This window comes from Vidua macroura, chromosome 10 (genome assembly GCF_024509145.1).
Source record: "Vidua macroura isolate BioBank_ID:100142 chromosome 10, ASM2450914v1, whole genome shotgun sequence".
In the NCBI taxonomy this organism is placed as follows: Eukaryota; Metazoa; Chordata; class Aves; order Passeriformes; family Viduidae; genus Vidua; species Vidua macroura.
Window position 1 is genome coordinate 8,938,033 of NC_071580.1, and position 20,587 is coordinate 8,958,619.

Below are 20,587 nucleotides of genomic sequence, written 5' to 3' on the forward strand. Positions count from 1 at the left end.
AGCAAACCCAAATTATTATCTTCTTTTAAAAGGGTTACTATTGTTAACTGAAGTTGTAGGTTTGATACAGGAACACCAGGTTCCTTCCATCCATCCATCCATCCATCCATCCATCCATCCATCCATCCATCCATCCATCCATCCATCCATTCCTCCCTCCCTGTCAGATGGGAAGGCAGATAAGTTGATTATTATAGTCTTAGGAAAATAAAGTACTTAACTGGTTACATTTCTCAAAGATGGGTAGCAATGATTCCACATTCAAGATTGCTCTCAAAGGCATTTCTAGTCTTCCAACCAAAAAAATATCTTGACTGAAGCAACAATAAAGCATCAAGCCCACCCTACACTTCAGCAATGGAATAAATGCTCCTTTTAAAAGTACAACACGTATCAGTACATAAGGATGCTTCACCATGCCAGAACTCCACCTTGGAGAGTATCAAGTGTTCTAATTTGTTTAGAAATTTTTTGCTACTCTATTCTTGGCATCTGTAAAACTACCCCACCACACACACCACCAATGCCTGAAGGATGTGGCCATAGAGCAACATTCTTGCCTTGGATTTTAACTCTCAGGTAAAAAGCAGCTCATACCACAAAGTTGGAGCAAAGGAGGAAGGAATGTGGAAAAAACAAAAGTGGAATTGTTACTTGGCAGAAATAATCAAGAACTTCTGGCAAAACTGAGCCATTTACAGCACTACATGTTAAATTTATTCTTAAGCCATATTTACCCTGTAAAAGGAAAAAAAATATTTGAGACGTCCAAGGAGATTTTAAAATTACTAAGTCTTGCAGCTGGTTTGTAAATGGTTTTACTAAGGGCTCTGTAGCTGCCTCTGCCAGTTCTTATTTCCCAGCATCAGGAAGACACAATGCATGATGTATCAGCCAACATTCCCATCAATTCCCATAATGACAAATGATAACAGATTTCTTTGGATTTAAGGTTCATCTTTGCAACACAATTCTATACAAAACCAAACCTCACCCACTTTAGGATTCCAAGTTCAGAAGTTTTAATGAATTGTTCTCTAGTTGCAAACAAGGCTCATGAGTTACCATCAAACATTTTCACCTATTCAATGCTGTGCTGATTTCCTACCTGGCTATCGTGTGCTTAAAATCTGAGGAAAAAGCAGTGATGAGTATTTAACTTACACCACAATGAAGCTCAGGCATGTAAAGCTGGAGACATAGAATTTCAAGTCAAAAAAAGCAAACAAGCTGGTAACACCAGGATAGTTTTTATTTGCTCCCTGAATTAAATATTGGCAGATACAGAAAATTCACATACCAACTATTTCCCCAACATTTACAAGACTGAGTTTGCAATGTCAGAAAACAAGGACATTTATGCACAATCCTGGCAACTGATAGTGTGAGTGCACAAGATGGCCCTGCCTGAACATCAGCTTTTTAGAGGCAGTATCCCTGGTCTCCAGCATCCAATGCTGTTCCCTCACTGACAATTGTGGCACCACGGAACGGCCAAGTAAATATCCTGAGTGGGCAGCTCCAGTGCATTTCCCCCTGCAAAGGATTTATTCCATGCTCCTCCTGAAGGGGCAGAGGCTAGGTCAGCACATCCAACAAACACCCCACCCATGAACACAAGCTGATGGCTGCGGTACCCTTTTCACTCTGTTCTTTGAGAGCAGGGCAGAAAGCAGCCCAGTGACACTTCCAAGTTAGCTGTTCTTAAAGGCCTTGCTGCTGCCACATGTTGTCTGAGGCAGAGGCACACTCATTCCCCGCTGCCTGCCGAGCTGCTCTGCGGCTGCAGAGCCTCAGAGTGGGTTTGCAGCACTTTCCCTGCTGTCTGAGGGAAGTTTTCAAATAAATAAATGGCCATGAAGTAAGCAAGCTTATGTAACTGAAATCATGTGGATATACAGACCATGTGCTGCTGAAGGAAATACCATTTGCTCCTTTTCACACTGGAGCAGAATTTAGTAACTTGCATTCTCCTCAAAGCAGCTGGTGCAGTCAATGCCCCCAGGGCAAAACACAAGTGTAGTTGGTACAGCAGGAGGAGCCAGGCACCTCTGCTCCCTTTTCATAAAAAAATTAAGAAACAGACACTTTTCTAAAACATGTCTGCTAAGCTTGGGGCACAGAAGAATGATCACATGCAGGATATGGTGATCCGTACAGCCATCCACCATCAACCAACCCTGTGGGGAAGCTGAGCAATACATCACCCCCAGTTCTACAGCACAGGAAACACATGGTTTTACCAACTCCACTGTGCAATTTGTGTTAGATCCTAGCATGGCAGATGGCAAGAGATTTTCCCTTTTGGTAAGATCACAGAAGTGCCTTCTAGGCTGCAAAATGCCTTGGGCGTCCTCAGACAGCTGCATCTTCTTTAGGCACGAGAACTCCTGAATTCTAGTCCTGCGCTCCAGATCCTAATCCACATGCTCTTACTCACCAACCTTGCCGGTGTCTCTTCAGCAGGAGTTCCTTTAGCTCCAGAGCAACAATGACTCCAAATACCTTAGCTTAGTATGACCATTCTTCCACAACCCTGATGGTTAGATCTACAGGGGCATCGTATGCATTTGCATCTACTCTCTCCCTTTGTATTAGTAACAAGAACCTCCCAAAAGATAGCTTATAGTACATCATAGCCAGGCTCCAGAGGGATTTTGGTATCACCGCCTCCTGCTTTTCCCTTGTAGTTTTTATACTGAGTTGCAACACAAGGTGCAAATGAGGGAGGGAGGGAGGGAAGTGGCAAAGTTGGGAACACACAACTGAATTAATGATGGGATTGTCAGTCACTTCGATGTCAGGCCCCACATCTATACACCATGCACTGGCATTGATCTTGCCCTGCCCACTTGGCCCAGAAAGGCAGTGAGAGCCTCTTCTCATGCTGAGCCACCATGTCAGTCTTGGTCGCCGTCAGACGACTCCTCCTCTGCCTCCTCCAGCCACTGGATAAACTTCTGGAGCTGCAGAGAGAATGAAAACGTAATTGGGTAACAACTGGCACCTAGGAGATGCTGAACAAATACACTGTGTGAGTGAGCATCACTACCATGCACAAGAAAGAGAAAGTGTTTCCAGAAGAAACAGAAATGGAGGTAGATTGAGGGAGTGAGAGACAATTAGGTGAAAAACAACTGGGATGCCACAGACAAATGCAGACTGATTAAATTCCCACAGGAGATTCCTCCAGTCAGACAATCCCTCCAACACTCAGCAAAAAGACAAAAGCTTGAGAGGTTTTCAGAGCTTCAGGGCAAAGAGGTGGCACCTGCACCTTAGCTGACATGTTAGGAAAACTCTGCTGGGAAAAAAACTCATCCCTCAGAAATTGCTATTAAAAAGGCAGCTCATTTTATGTTTTAACTGGGTTTGAACAAGCAGTTAAAAGCACTGCTGACCTATACTAATAGCTGACTTTGCAAAGGTCTTGAACAAAGTTGTTCTTTAGATGGTTTTTTTCCTCTACTTCTCTTCCAGATCCAGGGAGGAGGACTGGAACAGGGCTCAGCCAAACTGCAGCACAAAGTTATGCCTGATGGAGGAGGGAAGTTTATATGCTCCTTGCAACAGAAGCCAAATGAAACCACTCAGTACAGCAAATGCTTAGAAATATATTTGAAGGGACTGCTGAGCCAGGAATGAAAGCTTCAAAGGAATTGCATGGGGCCAGCACACAGGGCATTGGCCTAAAGCCCATTTCAAATGGGTGTTGGCTTAGAGAAGCCGTGCTGCTACTCCAGAAAGTGCTGGCCTCATGCTACAGAGATCCCACTAGAAACAATTCTCATACTACCTCCATTCCTCATCCAAACAGGATAATTATGGCAGAATGTACAAAAATGCCTGTTCTGGAGAACAAATCTGTGTTGCTTAGTGTTCAGTGCACTGGTGTGTTTCTTGGCCTACCATGTGATGGCAGCTGCTCCACAGAAGGTGACAGTGACAACAAACTTTACTCGAAGTTTCTTTCAGCAGCTGTTGTCTGTCTCTCTCCCCCCACCCCAGCTTCTCCCAACACCTTTGGGACTCACCCGTTGGTTTTTACGAAGCTGCTTTCCTTTGTCAGACGTGTCCCGCAAAGAGAACCAATTGAGAATTACATCTTCTTCCAGAATTTCCAGCTGGTAAAATGTCATCAACACCTGCATCAATTAGAAAAGAGCAACAGGCTTTCTATAAACTCTTTTGGGACTAGCTCACGTCCAAGTACAAAGTTTGCACGTAATCTGTGTCTCTCAGCTCTGTCTTCACCAGAAGGCACTCAGTCTGCTTCATTTTCCTTCTACTGTTAAAAATAACAGTAGATTCTCTTACCAAGCCTTATGTTCCTGACAGATGCTGTGACACATAATGAGTCAAAGTTCAAGGCCCATCAGCTTCAGCTCTGAGGATGCTGGGTATGACTGAGAGCAGTGGGCAACCAGGGATCACAAAGGACATCAGTTCAAGACGTAAGTTCTCTTTTTAAAGCAACCCAAACGCCATCCCCAAAGCAGATCCAACAGGCAACTGATGCCGGCTCACATTCAACAGTGACACGTGCAGAGGAGCATGAACCTATCCAGCTCTGCCCCTCCTCCTGCCAGCTCTCTCTCTGCAGTGCCTTATGGCAGGTGTCAAAGCAATTGGTCATTCCTCAGCTCAAGCTCCTGCCCCGTGAGCGAGGGTGAGACGTGATCAGGCTTTCTCAGGGTCCTCTGTGCTCAGGCAGAGCAGGCACTTCGCTGTCGGTCTCCTTGCAGCAGAGCGCTAACAAAGCTGGCTGCCAACTCCGAATATAAAGTGGCACTTCAATTCCCAGCCTCTAAGGGAAACCCAGGCCCCTAGAACAATGGACACATGCCAAACAATTGCTGTAATTCAAGGACATTTTGGCTCACCAAACTGAAGGCTTTTGGCTCCAGTCCTAAGTGCTTTGCCATCAGCCAGAAGCACTGGTAGCAGAAGTTAGGATTACTCTTTCTTGAGGAATCAAGAGTTAAGCAGGCTCTAGGAGAGCTCTTCCAAAACAGACAGGGGATTCCTGAGTTGCTGCTAAAGCAGCCTTGCAATCCAAGTCAAATGCTCTCCATGTGATAAGGCAGACAGAATGCAGGGTCAAAATATTTGTGAAGGACGGTGAGGATGAATATATGAAAATTCTCAGAAGCAGGGAGACAGATAATAAGCCACATGACAGGTTCCCTTTACTCCCAATTTCATAACTAGCTCAGCCTGAATAAAATTCCACTTTTATTCCCAGCTTTTGTGTTTTGCACTCCAAAGTAGGATAAACCATTTAGCAGTGAGATCCCAGGGACCACGGAGAGATAAATGAAGAGAAACTCTTCCTAGAGCAAGTCTCTGGCCTTGCCTCTTCCAGCGTCACACAGCAAGGGCATCTATGTTGGAAGTTGCAAAATAATAGCTCCCCACAGGCTGCAGGCTGGTAATTAATACTCACCCTCAGCTGTGCTCCCTCAGAGGCACAGGCAGACACAGAACTATTTTTTGTTTTTAAGAAATTGTTATAAATGGATTTTCTACACACCCTCTCCACCGAGACTCCAAAATTCTCTCCCTTGAAGCAGAGAGGTGATGATGTAAATAGGATGCATTCCACTGTGAATCTAGCAAAAATAGATTTGGGAGAGGATACTCACTTTAGCTATCGATGTGCAGAGACTGTCATGTTCCAAGAAGAATTCCTCAATGGCACATAAGGCATTCAAGTGATCTGATGCTCGTTTTATGTAGTTCTTAAACAACGGGGTCCAGTTCTTCAACAGCTGCAGGGAGAAAACACAGAAGAGCTCCTGAGCTGAGATGGATGGGTGCACTCAGCCCCATGTCTCAGCTGCGTTACACCAAGAAAGTGACCCAGGGAAGCATTTTATGAAACTATTCAGCTGACTACTTCAGGTATTTGACCCTCTCTGCCCATGAAACAGATGATATTGAGTCTCACATGTGAGGACAGAACCTGGTTTTACTAACTTTCAGAAGCTTTCAGAAAGTCTATTAGCTTTCTTGTTTTTGCCTCTCTTGATGGAATACCAGATCATCACAATGAATGTATTCAATGGAGTCTGGTATTCAAACAAAATCTCTTCACTGCAGACTGATACCTACATGCTACTCACAAGCCTCCCCCCACAGAGCAGATGACATTTCAGTGGAATTTTCCTTCAAAGCAGAAGGACGAAAAAGGAAACAGAAAAAGATAATGCCAAGTTAATTACCAGCTGAGTAGAAGTGAACAGTGAAAAACAACCACCCCTAAAACAGGAACATGTCAGAGCAGTCCCTAAGTGCAAATCACACATTTGCTGTGTGCCTAGAGGCTTGTTTGGATCCTGAAGCCTGCTGCAGGGAATGAGTGGGAAGGATGAAGGGCAAAAAGTTGTTACACTATTAGTTGTTCTCACCTCCAAGGCTTATTTTTCTTGAAGTCTTAAGTTTAATGATTTTAGTGCTGCCTCTTCAAACAATATTTTTGAGTCCCCCACAGCTCTTTCCCTTGTACGTATCTGGGAAATATGCAGCAGGGAGCTCTGCAAAGCAGCACAGACTGACCTGAATCTGGGATAGGAGATAATACTTAGATCCCTGTCCATAAAATTTTTAAAAGGTATCAGAACTTGGATAAGATACAAAAATTCTTCATTGGCTAGATCATGACCTGACCATCCTACAAAAGCATCGTAGGAAATTAAATCAGAGTTCCACATCTTTTTAAATGGAGTAATTCAACAGCAGGTGATCCTGAAACTACACCCCTGGCATGCCTGCACAGATACACAGGTTTGCTGTGCCTTCAGCAGTGTCTCCTTACAGAACACATCTGGTCTGTTTTGAAGGGAAACTGGCAATTCACAGGGGCTTTGGGTGTGATGAAGATGCTTTGAGTCACCTCCATTTGGGGTTAATCAGCATCACACTGTCCAAGATAACTGTAAACAGGCAGCAGACCTGAGAGAGGGAGAGTCCAGGACACACAGCAGAGCTACAACCCAGGCTATGGAGATAGTCCAGGCTGGTGTGGACTAGCAAAGATAGCCTCAGCTAGGAAACAGTGCTCATCTACTCTGTAGAACTGCACTCCATCACCACTTCAGACACATCTGCTATGCAACCATGCTGGAATTTGCATGCCTCAAGCAGAAACAAAGAAGGGGATTAGTACAAGCAAACTCATCTGTACAGTGGTACATTGACTGGTTTAAGGAACAACAGTAACAACACAGAATGATCCTGATCATCATGGTATAACAATAAAACAGCTGAGGGTTCTGTGGCATATTGACAGCAAAATGCTTAATGCTAAACACTCTTCCCTCCTCTACAACCATCTCCCCATTCGTATTACTACTGGATAAAAAAGTTATCCTACTGGAAAGATCATTCCAGGTTAAAAACACTTTGTCATACCTTTCTATTAACACCTTCAAATCATAAGCAGGCACAAATCTAACCAGAAGCTACTGAGTTTCTGAAAGCAGGTTATTTATACAGAAAACACTCACAACCCCAGGACTCAATTCAGTGTGCCTGCTGCTGGAAAAGGGAAAGAAGAAAAAATATACCATGTCAAGTTGAGAACATGCACTGCACTGTAACTGGTGCTAATGGGGATAGTAAGACCACAACAGCATCTGTGCTGATCACCATAAATGGCTTCAGTGACAGCAGAAATCCATTTGGTCTCCAAATAAGCAATTCCATGGTGTGTTCACATGCGCACCATTACAGAATCCCAGTTCTGGGAAAGGTCTGTAGTTCTAGGAAAGGTCTATTTCTGCACCTTCTCTGCTTTACAACTTGTACAAGAGCTGAATGAGACGCCTGACATACATCAGACTGGATACCTCTATTTGTCAAGCCTCCATGTTTCATCTGAAAAAAATACCCATGGGCATATCCTTTACCAGATGCTTGTTTCCTAAAATTGCTGCAACACTTTAGAGCTTCATGTTCAGGGGCCAGCACTTCAGACCACAAAGTGTGGTTTCAAGTCAAACCATACATCACAACTATGGCATTCCCACAATTTCCTCTCCTGAGCTGCCTGGGACTGCTCTACCATAGGTTTTACATAAGAAACCCATCTTATTTCAGCATCTCTTGGTCAGAGTTGAGCTAAAAAGAGAGTGAGAAACATAAAACAGGTCTGTAAGGTTCAGTGGGCTTCTGATACCCATCACTCTCAGAATGCAGGTAGCCCCATCTCACACAAAATAACATTTTTCCATAAATACTCCATCATGAGTTGCTCTCAGCCCAAAACTGCTATTGCCTGAGGCAGTTTTAGCTGCAAACTTCAGCAGCAACTATGTTCATTATGTACTAACCTATACCAAGCCTGTGCTTGGGATTTGCAGAGTATAAATAAGAACTAGTAAATTAATGAAGTGTACTTTTTATTAACTGGGGAATTGCAAGCTGCAGGGAAGCCACTGTTCCAGATGCTGTACAACTTCTGCCTGAAGAACTGATCTTTGCAGAGCACTGCTGGTAAATACACAAAGCTGCTGCCTCAGAAGAACAGTGATGTGTGTTTAATAAGCCTTTGAAGGCCAGGTCACTACATCTATTAGAGGTATATCTCATCCCAAATACTGGGTTATTGTAACAGTGACAAACACCACGAGTGCAAGTGAACACACCTGTAGCTCAGCAGGACACGGTGCTCCTGTACTGAGTGCAGTGCAGAAAGCCAGCACAGCAATCCTGAACACAGTGAAGGATTCTCTAAGAAACTTCCTGGTTGTTCTTCACAAGGGAGAATCTGGAGAAACTGGCTGCCATGATGGTCAATTGGTTTGATACCTGGCTTTCTTTGATAAATCTAAGGGCAATTTGTACTTCATAAATGAACACAATTCCCTGCCTAGACAAATGCCACCTGCCCATGACGTGACACATGGCCACTCTAAACATCACACTTTGATTATTACTACTTCTCACTAAAGGTGAGCTGACTTGCTTTCTCTGCTGCTAAACATGAGCATTAGCCTTCCTTTGATGAAAAAGATATGGACAAAGTTACCCAGAGAAACTCTTCATGTACTACCACTGTCTTTAGCTTCTAGGGGTTTGGGGCAATTACACAAAACTTCATGCACTTATACACTTCATCCCAGACTAGAACATCTTCTGACTGGGTGCTGTAGGGAAGTTCTCCTTTCCCACTCATGCTAGTGTAAGAGCCTAATCTGGGAGACCAAGAGATGCCACATCCCAGCTGGGATAAAAAAAAAAACAAACCCATCCTATATAACTATCAATTCCACACAAGCTGTTGTCTAGATGTACTGCTTCTCACTCAGAATCTAACACTTGCTCCAACATTTTCTTCGGTCTTCCTCCTTCAATTCTCTTTTTCTAGGACAGGACACGCTATTCAAGAAAACAGTCTGGAAAAATGAACAAAAGCAAGCAGAATTTACACAGAGTGAGCCGTCTGAAGAACAGATCAGTTTACATGGATGTTTCCTGCAAAAGGCATCTCCACATGTCCAAGGGGTGAATTAAGTAGCATGTTTACACCTACACAAAGGAGAATTAGTTTTCCACCCTTTCCCATCAATTGAAAGCACACACTTCCTCAGAGAAAGGATTATGAGGAAGTCTAGTGTTCCTCTTAATCTCCTAAAAAAAAAAAAAAATAGTCCTTAAAAAATTTAAGTAGTCTGTCCCAAACATGTGTCAGACCTATTCATTCTGAAAGACCATCTTCAGAATCTGTAGTTTGCAGTCAAATACATAAATGGACTGTAACAAGGAGACAAATATACTACAATGACTTCAGCTTGGGTGAACAAAAACATTAAGAGAAGACTGCCTGATTCTTAAAACAGATCCTACCCTATTTTGTCTGCAATAAGGCAGGAAATCAAAGTTGGTACACCCAACTACACAACCCATCTCCCTACAAACAAAGCAGAACTTTATCTTTGCACAAAGACAACAATATCATGCCTTTGCATTTGGCTGGAAAAAAAATTGGCACCAATTATGGTATGCAGACAAGTAAGACCTTGGAAAGAATCCCATTGGGAGAGGAGTGCTCCCCACTGCCCCAGGGACAGGACTTGAGATGGACTGGAACTGGGTTGCTGGAAAGCAAGCCTGTAAAGACATCTCTAACAGACCTTCTCTTTTCCTCTTTCACAAATTATGCACTTCTACTGTCTCACACAGGCAACAGAAACAACTACAGGTACTGAAGTAGAGCTCCCACATCTACAGTCTCAGCTGAGCTCTGTCAAACAGGAACAACAGTTTCAGTTCATTTTTACTTCTACAGAAGATAAAGAGGATCATGAACTCAAGGAGTTCAAGTGGCTCCAGGCTTAAACAAAGAGATTTCTCAGGAAAGAACTATCCAGGGCACAGAGAAAGACACACGTTACACACTAGGAGACAAGCCCAAAGAGTCGTCAAATGGAGCAGGACTCACAGGAAGTAATGCTGAGAAATAGTTCTGGGAGTCCAGGTTTGCATCCAGCTGCTGCAGTGGGAACTCCAGGATCACTTTACTGAGCACCTGCATCATCTCCTTCAGGCTAATGTTATATGCATACCTACAACGAAAAAGGCAAAAACCCCTCAACATTTCAGACTGTCTGATCTCTGCAGACTGCAGCTATTCACAGAGATAGAGTAGACAATCTGACTTTAATATTCTCAACCTATTTCTTATTTGTTTATTTTGTTTTCCAAATATTCAGACAATAAAATACTTTGTATTGCATCAGGCCCTGCATAAGGCCTGGAAAATCTGTTATCACAATTGGAACAAGCTGCTGCAGGGACAGCACCCTCACATTTACCAGAGTGCTGTAGGAATGCTCTTGCACAAAAGAAGGCACACAGGTTTGGATTTGAGAAACACTAGATAAAAGGCACTCTGATTATGTGTTCTAGACTTGCTGCTGTAAAAATACTGTGGACAAGCCACACCACAGCACAGCCCCAGCTGCAGGCAGCTGGCTGAATGCTGCAATGCCCAGAGCAACAGACTCTGCATGAATTTCCAGGCAGTCGTGCCAAGAACTGGTCTTTTCTCTTCAGTCCACAGTTATTTAGCAGCAATTCAATCTCTTGTTACAGAGATGGGGCAGGAAAAGCCTAACAACCAAGGATGCTAGAGGTGCAGCTGGTGCTCTCCATCAACTCCTGCTGTCATTCAGTCATGATGTCTAAGCTGCATTTCTCATGCTCCACACTGACAAAATGTCTAACAATGGGCACTCAGGTGGTTTCTCCTCTTCTTTTGACATACCTGCTGTCAATCCCAATTGTTCAGCATAAGGGACAATAGCCCTAAGGACACCCCGAGGATCCCTAAGGACATCCCCAACTCACTTGAGGGAATTGATTTCCAGGACCAGGTTGTCACAGGAAATGTTTTCTTCTTCACCCCTTTGTAACGTACCCAGAACCTCATTCTGGAAAACTAATGAAAGAAAGGACAGGCAGTTAGACATGAGGGAAAAGCACAGATTCTTCAAACTGCTCATTACTGAAGGAATGATGCCCTTCACAAAAAAAGAATTCTGACACAGATGTTTATTTGTTCTCTGTACACTGACACAATCCCACAGCAACTATACTTATAAATATTGGGATATAATTCAAACAAAAGGAAAGCACCTACTAAATGTCATTTATCTATCCACAGAAACCAGTACAAAGCTATTTACCTCTGCAGCCTTTTAAAGCAGAGTTTCTATTATACTTTCACAATCTAGCCTTTCCTATTCAGACAAACCTCATCTTCCCATAACTGAAAGTATTAATTCAAATCTAAAATGTATTGGTTTCATTTCCTTTGGGGCAATATTCCAACACGAGAAAGTTTTTGGTTTTTTCCAATTTGGCCTGAACCTCTTTCAAATCCAGGTAAGCTTAACACAACAAAACAGAAAACCAAAACATCTCTGCCAAAAGAGGCAGCTCCTACAAGGACATTTATTTCTCCAGAATTATTACAATACTAAGCTGTCCATATAGAGAAACTCTGCTGGACCTTCCCATAGTCTCTAGAATTAGGCAATGACCCTGCCATTTAAACAGACAACTCAGGGAGGTCTCTTTCATAAAGGTCCAGTGATGAGGAATGAGAAAGATGGAGGGTCTTTGCTAGTTTCTCATCCTTGACTGCCTTGGATTAACCCAGCAATGATACATGGAATATTAAAGAACTCTGTAGAAAATGCAGGAAGTGAGATCAGGAAACAGCATATCACAGAGGTGCACAGATTTTCCAATACACCCAGAGAAGGCAGCACAAACTTCACACACTGCATTATCCACAGAGTTACCGTACTTCTTCAGAGCCCATCTCACCTTTGATGTCATCCAGCTGAGGGGAAGCTGCCCGACTGTCTGGCTCCTCGGAGCCCATGCTCAGGTCACTCTCAGATTCGCTCTCTTCCTCTGAGTGCATAGCTGGGCCTGAGGAAGGAGAAGATGCAGCATTCAGCACTCAAAAGCTGCAACCATCATATGCCATGAGGAACCAGGTGTCCCAGGGACTTCCCAACCAAGTCAGCAACTATCTGTCCTTGCAAGGAAGCTTCTATTTACAGGTCCAGATGATTAGATTTGCTGCAGAGGGAACACTACAGCTGGCACTAGGATAATGGAATTTTTTGGGAGTCTGCAGGCAGACTTGGACACGGTCAGAAGCAACTGCGTTTTGCGCAGACTGCTGAGTCACAATGGAGCAATGTCAGCAGACACAGCCACTGGCAGGAAGAAAGCCAGCAGCACCTGGAATAGCCAGCATATTCCCATCTGAGAGAGGGCCTGGTATCCCATAGTGCAGCATTCCCAGCACAGACAGCTCTGTGTGTTAGTGCAAGGTAAATATCTAACAAACACCTTCCACAGAGCACACGTAGAGAATCTGGTCTATGACCTGCTTTTACCTCTCACCTTCCCTCCACACATAGCTGTTATCTGGAGCCAGTCTGCTTCACAAAGCCCAGGTCTTGCTCTAGACACAATTACCAGCATCCCACTTGGCCAGTTTCCCCAACACACGCCTGTCTGTTCAACCCCAGGTGACCACACTAAACTTTTCCTCACCCCATAGGCTTTGCCTTTGCTCTTCTTCATCCTCTTCATTCTTGTCATCTGCTTTCCAGAGATAGCCTCTGCCCTCTGAGCCTACATCCTTTTTATTGTAACCTGAAAAAGAATCAGCAGGGTGTGGATGTAGCGGATCTGCTTACAGGCAAACCTGAATTAGACTGTATAACCTACATGTTACTGCCCCTAAATAGCCTTCATCGAGGGAGAGCTGGGATTCCTGCAGATGCATATGGATTTCAGCTTTCATGTTCTCACATGCCTTGACAAGTGACTTACTCCTTCTTACAGCAGCAACATTTGGCAGACCATGTTTAGATCCCTTGACAAACCCACACTGTAGCAACAGTACTTCACAAGGACAAAGCCCTTGGACACAGCTGAGTATCCTTGCTTGCCCTGATGAAAACACAGGTTCCAGGTTGAACGCAGCACTAAGCTCCACCCTGGCACTGCAGTGTCTGGAATGGGGCTGGTAAAGACCCCAAAAGATCATGGAAGACAAAACCTTCTGCATAGCTTTAGTGCACACAGACTCTCATACCTTTCAGTTTCACTTTGCTCTCCTTGTTCACACCAGAATCATCACTGAACTGGTCATCATCCTCTTCCTCCTCATCTGGGGGGTGCAGAGAGATCACTGTGCCCTCAGAGAGAGTGATGCCAGGACCTACTACTACCTGAAAATATGTGAAACACATCTCAATGACAAACACTCTGACTGCCCCCTTATACCTCCACCAGCAGCTCCAGACAAGCTGTCACTAGTAAGTGTAACTGAAGACATCAGCACTGCTGTTTTCCATACTATACTGCCCCAGCCAAGCAAAGGGCAGAAAAAGGTGGGAGCAGTAGCACAGTCTCCACCTCTGCAAAAAGGCTTGGGGCAGCCCTGTGTTCTGGAAGAGTACAGTATAAGATGAGTAACCTGCCAGGAGAGGCAAAAAGCAGAACAGACATAAATCAGCTCACCTGAGAAGAGAGGACACAGCGGGGCTTTAGCTTTACTTTCTCCTTCACTTCAGCCTCATCACAGATAACAGAATGATGGATCTCCACGTTATCTGCTATGTGCACTCGGTCCCACAGAACAGCTCCATCCAAAGTGACTTTATCACCTGTTATACACCACCAAGTACAAATATGTTGAGGAAGCCTCATGTCTGGTGGTCTCTGACACTGTTGAGTCCGCTAAAAAGCATCTTACTGCCTCCCAACCCCCTTGATGCATGATGGATGTTAGGCGACAGGGGAAGATTTGCCTCAGACGCCTACATCCACTTCTTACCCAAAGCTGAAAGACAAATTTGTTCTCTAAAGAGACTTGTGAGTAACAACTGACATCTCAGTTTTGGACAAAAAAAAAAAAAAAAAAAAAAAAAAATCCAGCCAAGGCTAGGAAGGAGCAAGGTTAGGAGAAAAGGAGAAACAGCTCATGAAAATGAGGACAGATGTCCCTCATTTGCAGGATGGTGTTGGTTGGTAACTCTAGATCAGTAAAGGTCATGCATTCTCTGCTGCTGAAACAACTCATTTTCATGAAGTACTTTCCAGCTTCATTATGGTACCCTGAAAACTTTAATCTATCTCCTCTGCTGGAAAACCAAGCTCTTCTCCTATATACCCATTAGCAATCAATCAATACCCACCTATCACCTTCTCTCAGTGCCAAACACACTTTAAAAACTGAATTCCAGCAAATGTGTGCCCTGGCCTGGCACGGCTGGCACATCCCCCAACTCTTGCACTCACCTATCCTACAGTTCTGCCCAATAACACTGTTGGTGATGGAGCAGTTGCTGCCAATGACCGTTCCCTGCCCGATGAGCACGTTCTCTTCCAACACGCTGCCGTGGCCGAGGCTCACATCCACCCCTCGGTAAATGTTGTGTTTAGAGTGGGTGTAACTCTGGTTCTTGTCATCAGTGAAGTTCATCTCTGGAGTGAGAGGATAAACCCAGCGCCGGATGATGTCAGAGCACACAGCTTCGTACATCAGCAGGTTGCATATATGAGCACCATAGTCTTCTGTTGTTACATGCATATGAATCTGATTCCCCAGGACCTGGCACATAGGCAGGAGCACATCAGAAAGTTCTCTAAGGCAAAGTAACAGGATCTCCCTTGTAACAACCCTCTCCTTACCTCCTCGTTCACCAACAGGCCACGCACAAAGTCATCCCGTGTCTGGTAGTCAAAATTGTCTGTGAACAGTTCAGCCACCTGCCAGGAATAAAGTACATGGAAATAATATAGTTAGAGCCAAGTTATACAATACAGGAAAGTGATGCTCTTGCCTTGAATAAAGCTCTGACTCCTTCTGCTAGGAATATTGACCCTCCCATCTCCTCCCCCTACTACTCCTTCAGAATCCATTAACAGATTCTGATTTTCAAAAGGGGCAAGACACTGCTTTAGCATTTCCGAGCAATTTTCCCAGCCTTACTTTGTAGTTTAACCCCCAAAGGAAGGCTGCAGACAAACTTCATCAGATCTGGAAGGTATGTTAGCGAGCCTTAGCTGGAATAACCCTGAATGTTGTTACCCTAACACGGTACCAGCTTAAAAGTACTGACACTTCTCCACAGCACAGCCACCACCTCTGCTCCACAGATGTTATTATACCCAAAGTGAAATCATTTATTTCCTGAAATAGTTTTATTCTGTGCCAAATCAGCCGGTCTCTGGATGCATCCACCATGTAGTTCTAAGATCTCCTGGGCTTGAGCAGTGGATGCCAGAAACAGACTGAGCCCCCATGTGTTCCACACAGGGGCACCCACCACATGATCACCCAGGCCCTCACCTCAGCCAGTTCTGTTTCCCAAACCTGGTACTCAGGCCACACACACCCTGCACACCAGCAGTGCCAAGGGAGCAGTGCAGACTGAATTTTGGACCCTTGGAAGGGCAGAGCTCACCTGTGGAGAGCAGATGCTGATATGACAATCCAACAAGTCATGGCGCACCTCGACGTTCTCAATGGAGCTCTGGAACAGACTCTGAAAGAGGAAATAATTCAGATGACCTGAGTGCCTCACGCAGTATCGAACCCCAAAAGCCTTCTATAAACCAGGGGCAGTATTGACTGAATTATTAAACTAGCTGAAGTTCTGAGGATCAGAGAAATCTACAATCTACACTAGACCCAATCTTAGCAGTCACACAAAGAGCTGAGTGGCAGCCAGCAGAAACTGTCCCTGCCCCTACACAGTGCAGCTCTCCCAGAAACAACCTGTACTTCCAAGAATCACTTTCCTCCAGGAAGCTCCTTACCTCAGTCTCTGGGAGCTACAACTGTACAAAAAAAACCACAGATAAATCCAAATACAATTTTTACAGCTGTGAGTCAGTTTTGTATTGTTGGGTTTTGGGTGTTTTTTTTTTTTTGTTTCTCCTTTTCTGTTTCCTACAGTGGTTTGTACTTCCATTTGAAGACATGAAATAATCTCCTGATTACTGATTTGGGGATAAAAATCACAATGTGATTATACAATCACAGCCTTAGTTCTGAGTTGAAGAAAGAAACTGGTCAATCTATCTCATGGAGAAAGGGCCTCCACAGACATTTATAGAGCATTTACTACATTACTAGGTGAACAAACAGGTAAAAGGAGGTACCACTCCTTGCACCTCTGTAATTCCACCCCATGTCAGGCTCAGCAACACTTCAAAAAGAAAAGGGTTGCTAAACACTGGAATGGACTGCCCAGGGAGGTGCTGGTGTCCCACCCCTGGAGGTGTTCAAGAAATGAATGGATGTGCCATGGTCTAGTTGCCAAGGTGCTGATCAAAGGTTGGACTCTCTGATGTCAGAGCTCTTTTCCAACCTAAATGATTTGGTAAAAATGGTCTGTGTATGGTAGTGGCATATGCACCCCAATTTAGGAGACCCTGCGATATCACAAATAATCTCCCTCCCTTGTTTTACATCATGGAAAGGAAATAAACAGCAAAACCTGAAGTCTGAGAACATCTGGCTCATGCTCAAACTGGAATGAGTCACAAACATGTGTGTCCCAGCACGATTTCACCAAGCCTCAAATAAAGATAAAAGGGGGCAAAAGCCAGTTTACCCCAAGTTACTTCCTATCATCTGCTCCTCCTAGAGGAGCAGCTAGGACAGGTCCCAGCCCTCACTCAAGGAGGATCTCCTTGCCAGGTTCCAGACGCACCATAGGAAAGCGGAATCGTTTCAGCCCCTGCGTTCTCTGGTAGTGAAGGACACGGTTTGTGGCACTGTCCATAGCAATAACAATGTCATCCTCCTTGCACCTGGCATGGTGGCCAGGCGAGCACTCCTTGAATATCATGGTCATCACCGACACATTCTTTTCCATCTTACGACGCAACCTGAGAAAGGAGGGCAGAACTATGAGGACGCTCCTCAGAGAGCTACAGACCGCAGTCTCAGCCCACCAGGCAAGCATCCACTCTCCCAGCACCTACTTGTGCTCCTCCAGGGCTTTGGATATATTGAAGTTGGACACCACGTCGCCAGTGACCAGGATGAAGTCGGAACGAACAAGGGACTTGGCATCCACGTCCCGCAGCACGTCACCAAGGGAGCGGTACAGGTCCGAGGTGACAAAGCGCACCGTGTTGGGAGACGTGTGCCGGCACCACTTGGATTTTCTGGAAGAAGGAAAAAAACCATCAGGAAGCCATAAAAGAGGCTGTTCCCACAGACACACTAGGACACAGTGTCCCAGTGCGTGCCACACCTATAAGGGGGTGCAAGGAGCATCCTGTGACAGTGAGCCTGCTATTGCCAGGCTCAGGTACACTCAGAAGGGGAACTGAGGAGCAGTCCCACAACACTCAACCCTTTTAACACACTGCACAACCACCCTCCTGCAGAGCAGGGACAGTCTTTTCTGAGATATGCTGGAAGACCACTGCTGAAAGGGCGTCTCTTACAATTTTCATAAGAATCAGTGAGGCCTTTGAAGATTGTTGGAGGGCAGACGAATACTTTCCATGATAAAACTAAAAAGAAGAGAATTCTTACTGCAAATGCTCTTTTATTTCAGCTGACTTCCAACAGCAGAAAACAAAGGTTTCTTCCACTCCAGTTGCTGTAAGGAACTCCAAGGTATAATCAATCATGGCCACATTTGCCATAGGTAAAAGAGCCTGAAAAAAAAAATCAATACCAAAAAACCATACAGATAGCTGAACAAACACTCAGTACCCCAACATCAGCAACAGCCCCTTCCAGCCTGGGGATATAATGTCATCAATAGTACCAGAAACATAACACAAATAACTGTTCCACCAGGTTTTATAAAAATCTTCTGGAGTTGATCTAAACAGTAAGAGCTAATTTGCAATTTTCTAGGGGCAGATCCTCAGTTCAGAAAGGAAGGCATAAAAAAGTGAAGTTATCACTGAAAACTGTTCAAGAAGACTCAGATAAATGACAGAGACTGGAAAAAAAGAAGTGCTGATTCCCTGACTCAGGCTTTGACTGCTTCAGGAAAAACCTGTCAGACATGAATGATGAAGCCACAGGAATATGAGCGTCCAGAATTAAACAAGGGGGAAAAACCCCAACCTAAAGTGAAGTAAGTACTCTCTTGACTTGAGATTCAACTCACACTTTTAAACTGAGTTACTGAGTCACACCTGAGTGATGGCATACCATTCCTTAATTCATTTTTGATGCTGTTTCATTTCAGGCCTGAGCTCGCGTGTATAATTACAAGTACCACCAACACTTAATCAGCAAATGAGGTGAGATAATTATTCAGACCTAAAGTCTCCAGAAGCCTTTTACGTTCCTTTAACACACAGCCTTTGAGCTGGATAATTGAAGTACTACCCCCATCCATTTTTCTGGCCAAATTCTTTCACGCATTACGGCTGGCAAGGGCCAAGCGTTAGTTCTTTCCTTTATCAGAAAAAAAGCCTGTCCAAACCCGCTGCCAGTCCTGCACCAGCCACAGGCGAGGAGCCCACAGCGCAGCTCGCCACGCCATATGGAACAGCGGTCAGCACCGACACAGCATCGATCCTCGCCGCCTCTCCAGCGGGGGACAGAAACTCCCACGGGCGAGAACTGCCGGAGCGCAGGAGGGCGGGAGAAGCCTCGTCCCCTCCCGACCCAGCCCGGCCTCTCGCCAGATCCCTGCCCAGCCCGGCCTCCCGGGGACAGTGCACACCGGACAGGCGGCGCCGGAGGCACCGGCGCGGCGCAGGCAGCAGCACCCAGAGGGGATTTCTCACCCGCGGCCGGTCCTTGGAGATCGGGAAAAAGCGGCGGTTGAAGCTGTCGGCGACCAGCACGGCCTGCAGCGGCGGCGGCGGCTCCTCCTGCGGGTCGGGGCCGCGGGCGGACCCCCCGCCCGCCCCGCGCCGCGCGGTGCCGCGGGCCGCCATCGCCGCACGCGGCCGCCGCCGCTTCCGCTTCCGCTCGCGACGGGAGCGGCAACGGGCGCCCGGCGGGGACACAACAGCGCGGGGCGGCGCGTCCCGGCGGGAGCGGGGCGGGAACGGGGCGGGAGCGGGGCGAGAGCTGCTCCTTGCCTCTCCATCGTCTCTTTCCTCCTGGCGTCACCTCCGTGCCGAAGATCCGCCGTTGCACGGCCTGAGGAGCGGGGAGAGGCGTTTCATCGCCATCCCCCGAGCAGGGAGCGGAGGTGGAGCAGCGCAGCTCCCTGCCGTGGCCGGGCACGGTCGGGACCCGGCCTGGGGGAGGCCTGAATGTCCCCACAGACACCCCCAGATGGCCTCGGGGTGTGTGTAGTGCTTTGCTGTGACCCTGGTGGTGTCTGCTTTTGGGAGCAGCGATGTTTTCTGATACACTTCCTAGCAGCGACGTGTTTGTGCTGCGTTTCCAAATGTCCAGAGGCTCCTTCTGCCAAGGACAGCCCGGATGTGAAGCAGCCCGTCAGTGCACAGCTCACACCTGCCATCAAAAAGCTGTCCCGAAACCCGCAGCCCCTGAGGGACCCCTCGGAGCCCGCTCAGAGACCCTTCCAGAGTGGATGGGAGGAAAGAAGACATGGTTTCCGAGCGGGGGGAGGTGGCATTTTTGCTCCTTTCAGCTTGTTGAAGCAGCTGGGGTGCTGCAGTGCTGGTGTCTGGCTGTCCCCTGCTCGGACACTGTCAGTTCCATGGATCTCGCTTCCCTCCAGCCATTCCTGCCCCAGCCCAGGCTCCGTCCTCGCACAGCTCTGATTGTGCTTCCGTCCTGTCCTGTCTTCAGAAGGGGATGGGCCATGCACAGCCCTCAGCACAGCAAACCTGCCCTCAGCTGGGTCCCTCTGCTGCCTTTCCCTGCCGCCGGTCCCAGGGCTGCAGGACTTACCTGGCACAGTTCTCACAGCACCGTCACCTGCTCATTTGTCACCCAGGAAAAGCTGTGTGATAACCCTGCATTCAAAACCAGGAAAACAGGTTGAAAGACCTCCCTAGGGGAGCTCCTAACAGGATGGTAGCAGAAGGGCTATGGAGAGTCCTGAGCCTGGCAGCAGGACAGCCCTTTCCAGTGCTGGCTGCT

The 20,587-nt window shown here is 46.1% G+C and overlaps 1 protein-coding gene across 1 annotated transcript; it reads right to left on the reverse strand.

Annotated features, from left to right (window-relative positions):
• Positions 1-1,231: 1,231 nt before the first annotated feature.
• Positions 1,232-19,464, reverse strand: EIF2B5 (eukaryotic translation initiation factor 2B subunit epsilon). The gene is made up of 16 exons (XM_053985924.1): positions 19,312-19,464; positions 18,095-18,219; positions 17,533-17,718; positions 17,259-17,436; positions 16,005-16,085; positions 15,229-15,306; positions 14,836-15,148; positions 14,056-14,201; positions 13,628-13,763; positions 13,081-13,182; positions 12,337-12,444; positions 11,353-11,443; positions 10,445-10,568; positions 5,646-5,771; positions 4,035-4,145; positions 1,232-2,966 (listed from the first exon to the last, which is right to left on the reverse strand). The coding sequence occupies exons 1-16, from the start codon at positions 19,462-19,464 to the stop codon at positions 2,901-2,903; spliced, it is 2,124 nt and encodes a 707-aa protein (XP_053841899.1). The 3' UTR covers positions 1,232-2,900.
• Positions 19,465-20,587: the final 1,123 nt, after the last annotated feature.

Excerpts from the sequence above, each read along its gene's own strand:
- EIF2B5 (XM_053985924.1), bottom strand. The coding sequence starts at position 19,464 with ATGGCGGCCCGCGGCACCGCGCGGCGCGGGGCGGGCGGGGGGTCCGCC. Across the intron at positions 5,772-10,444 it reads ATTTCTCAGCATTACTTCCT|CTGTTGAAGAACTGGACCCC; the intron begins GTGAGTCCTGCT and ends TTCTCCCTGCAG. Across the intron at positions 2,967-4,034 it reads AGCTTCGTAAAAACCAACGG|CTCCAGAAGTTTATCCAGTG; the intron begins GTGAGTCCCAAA and ends TTCTCTCTGCAG.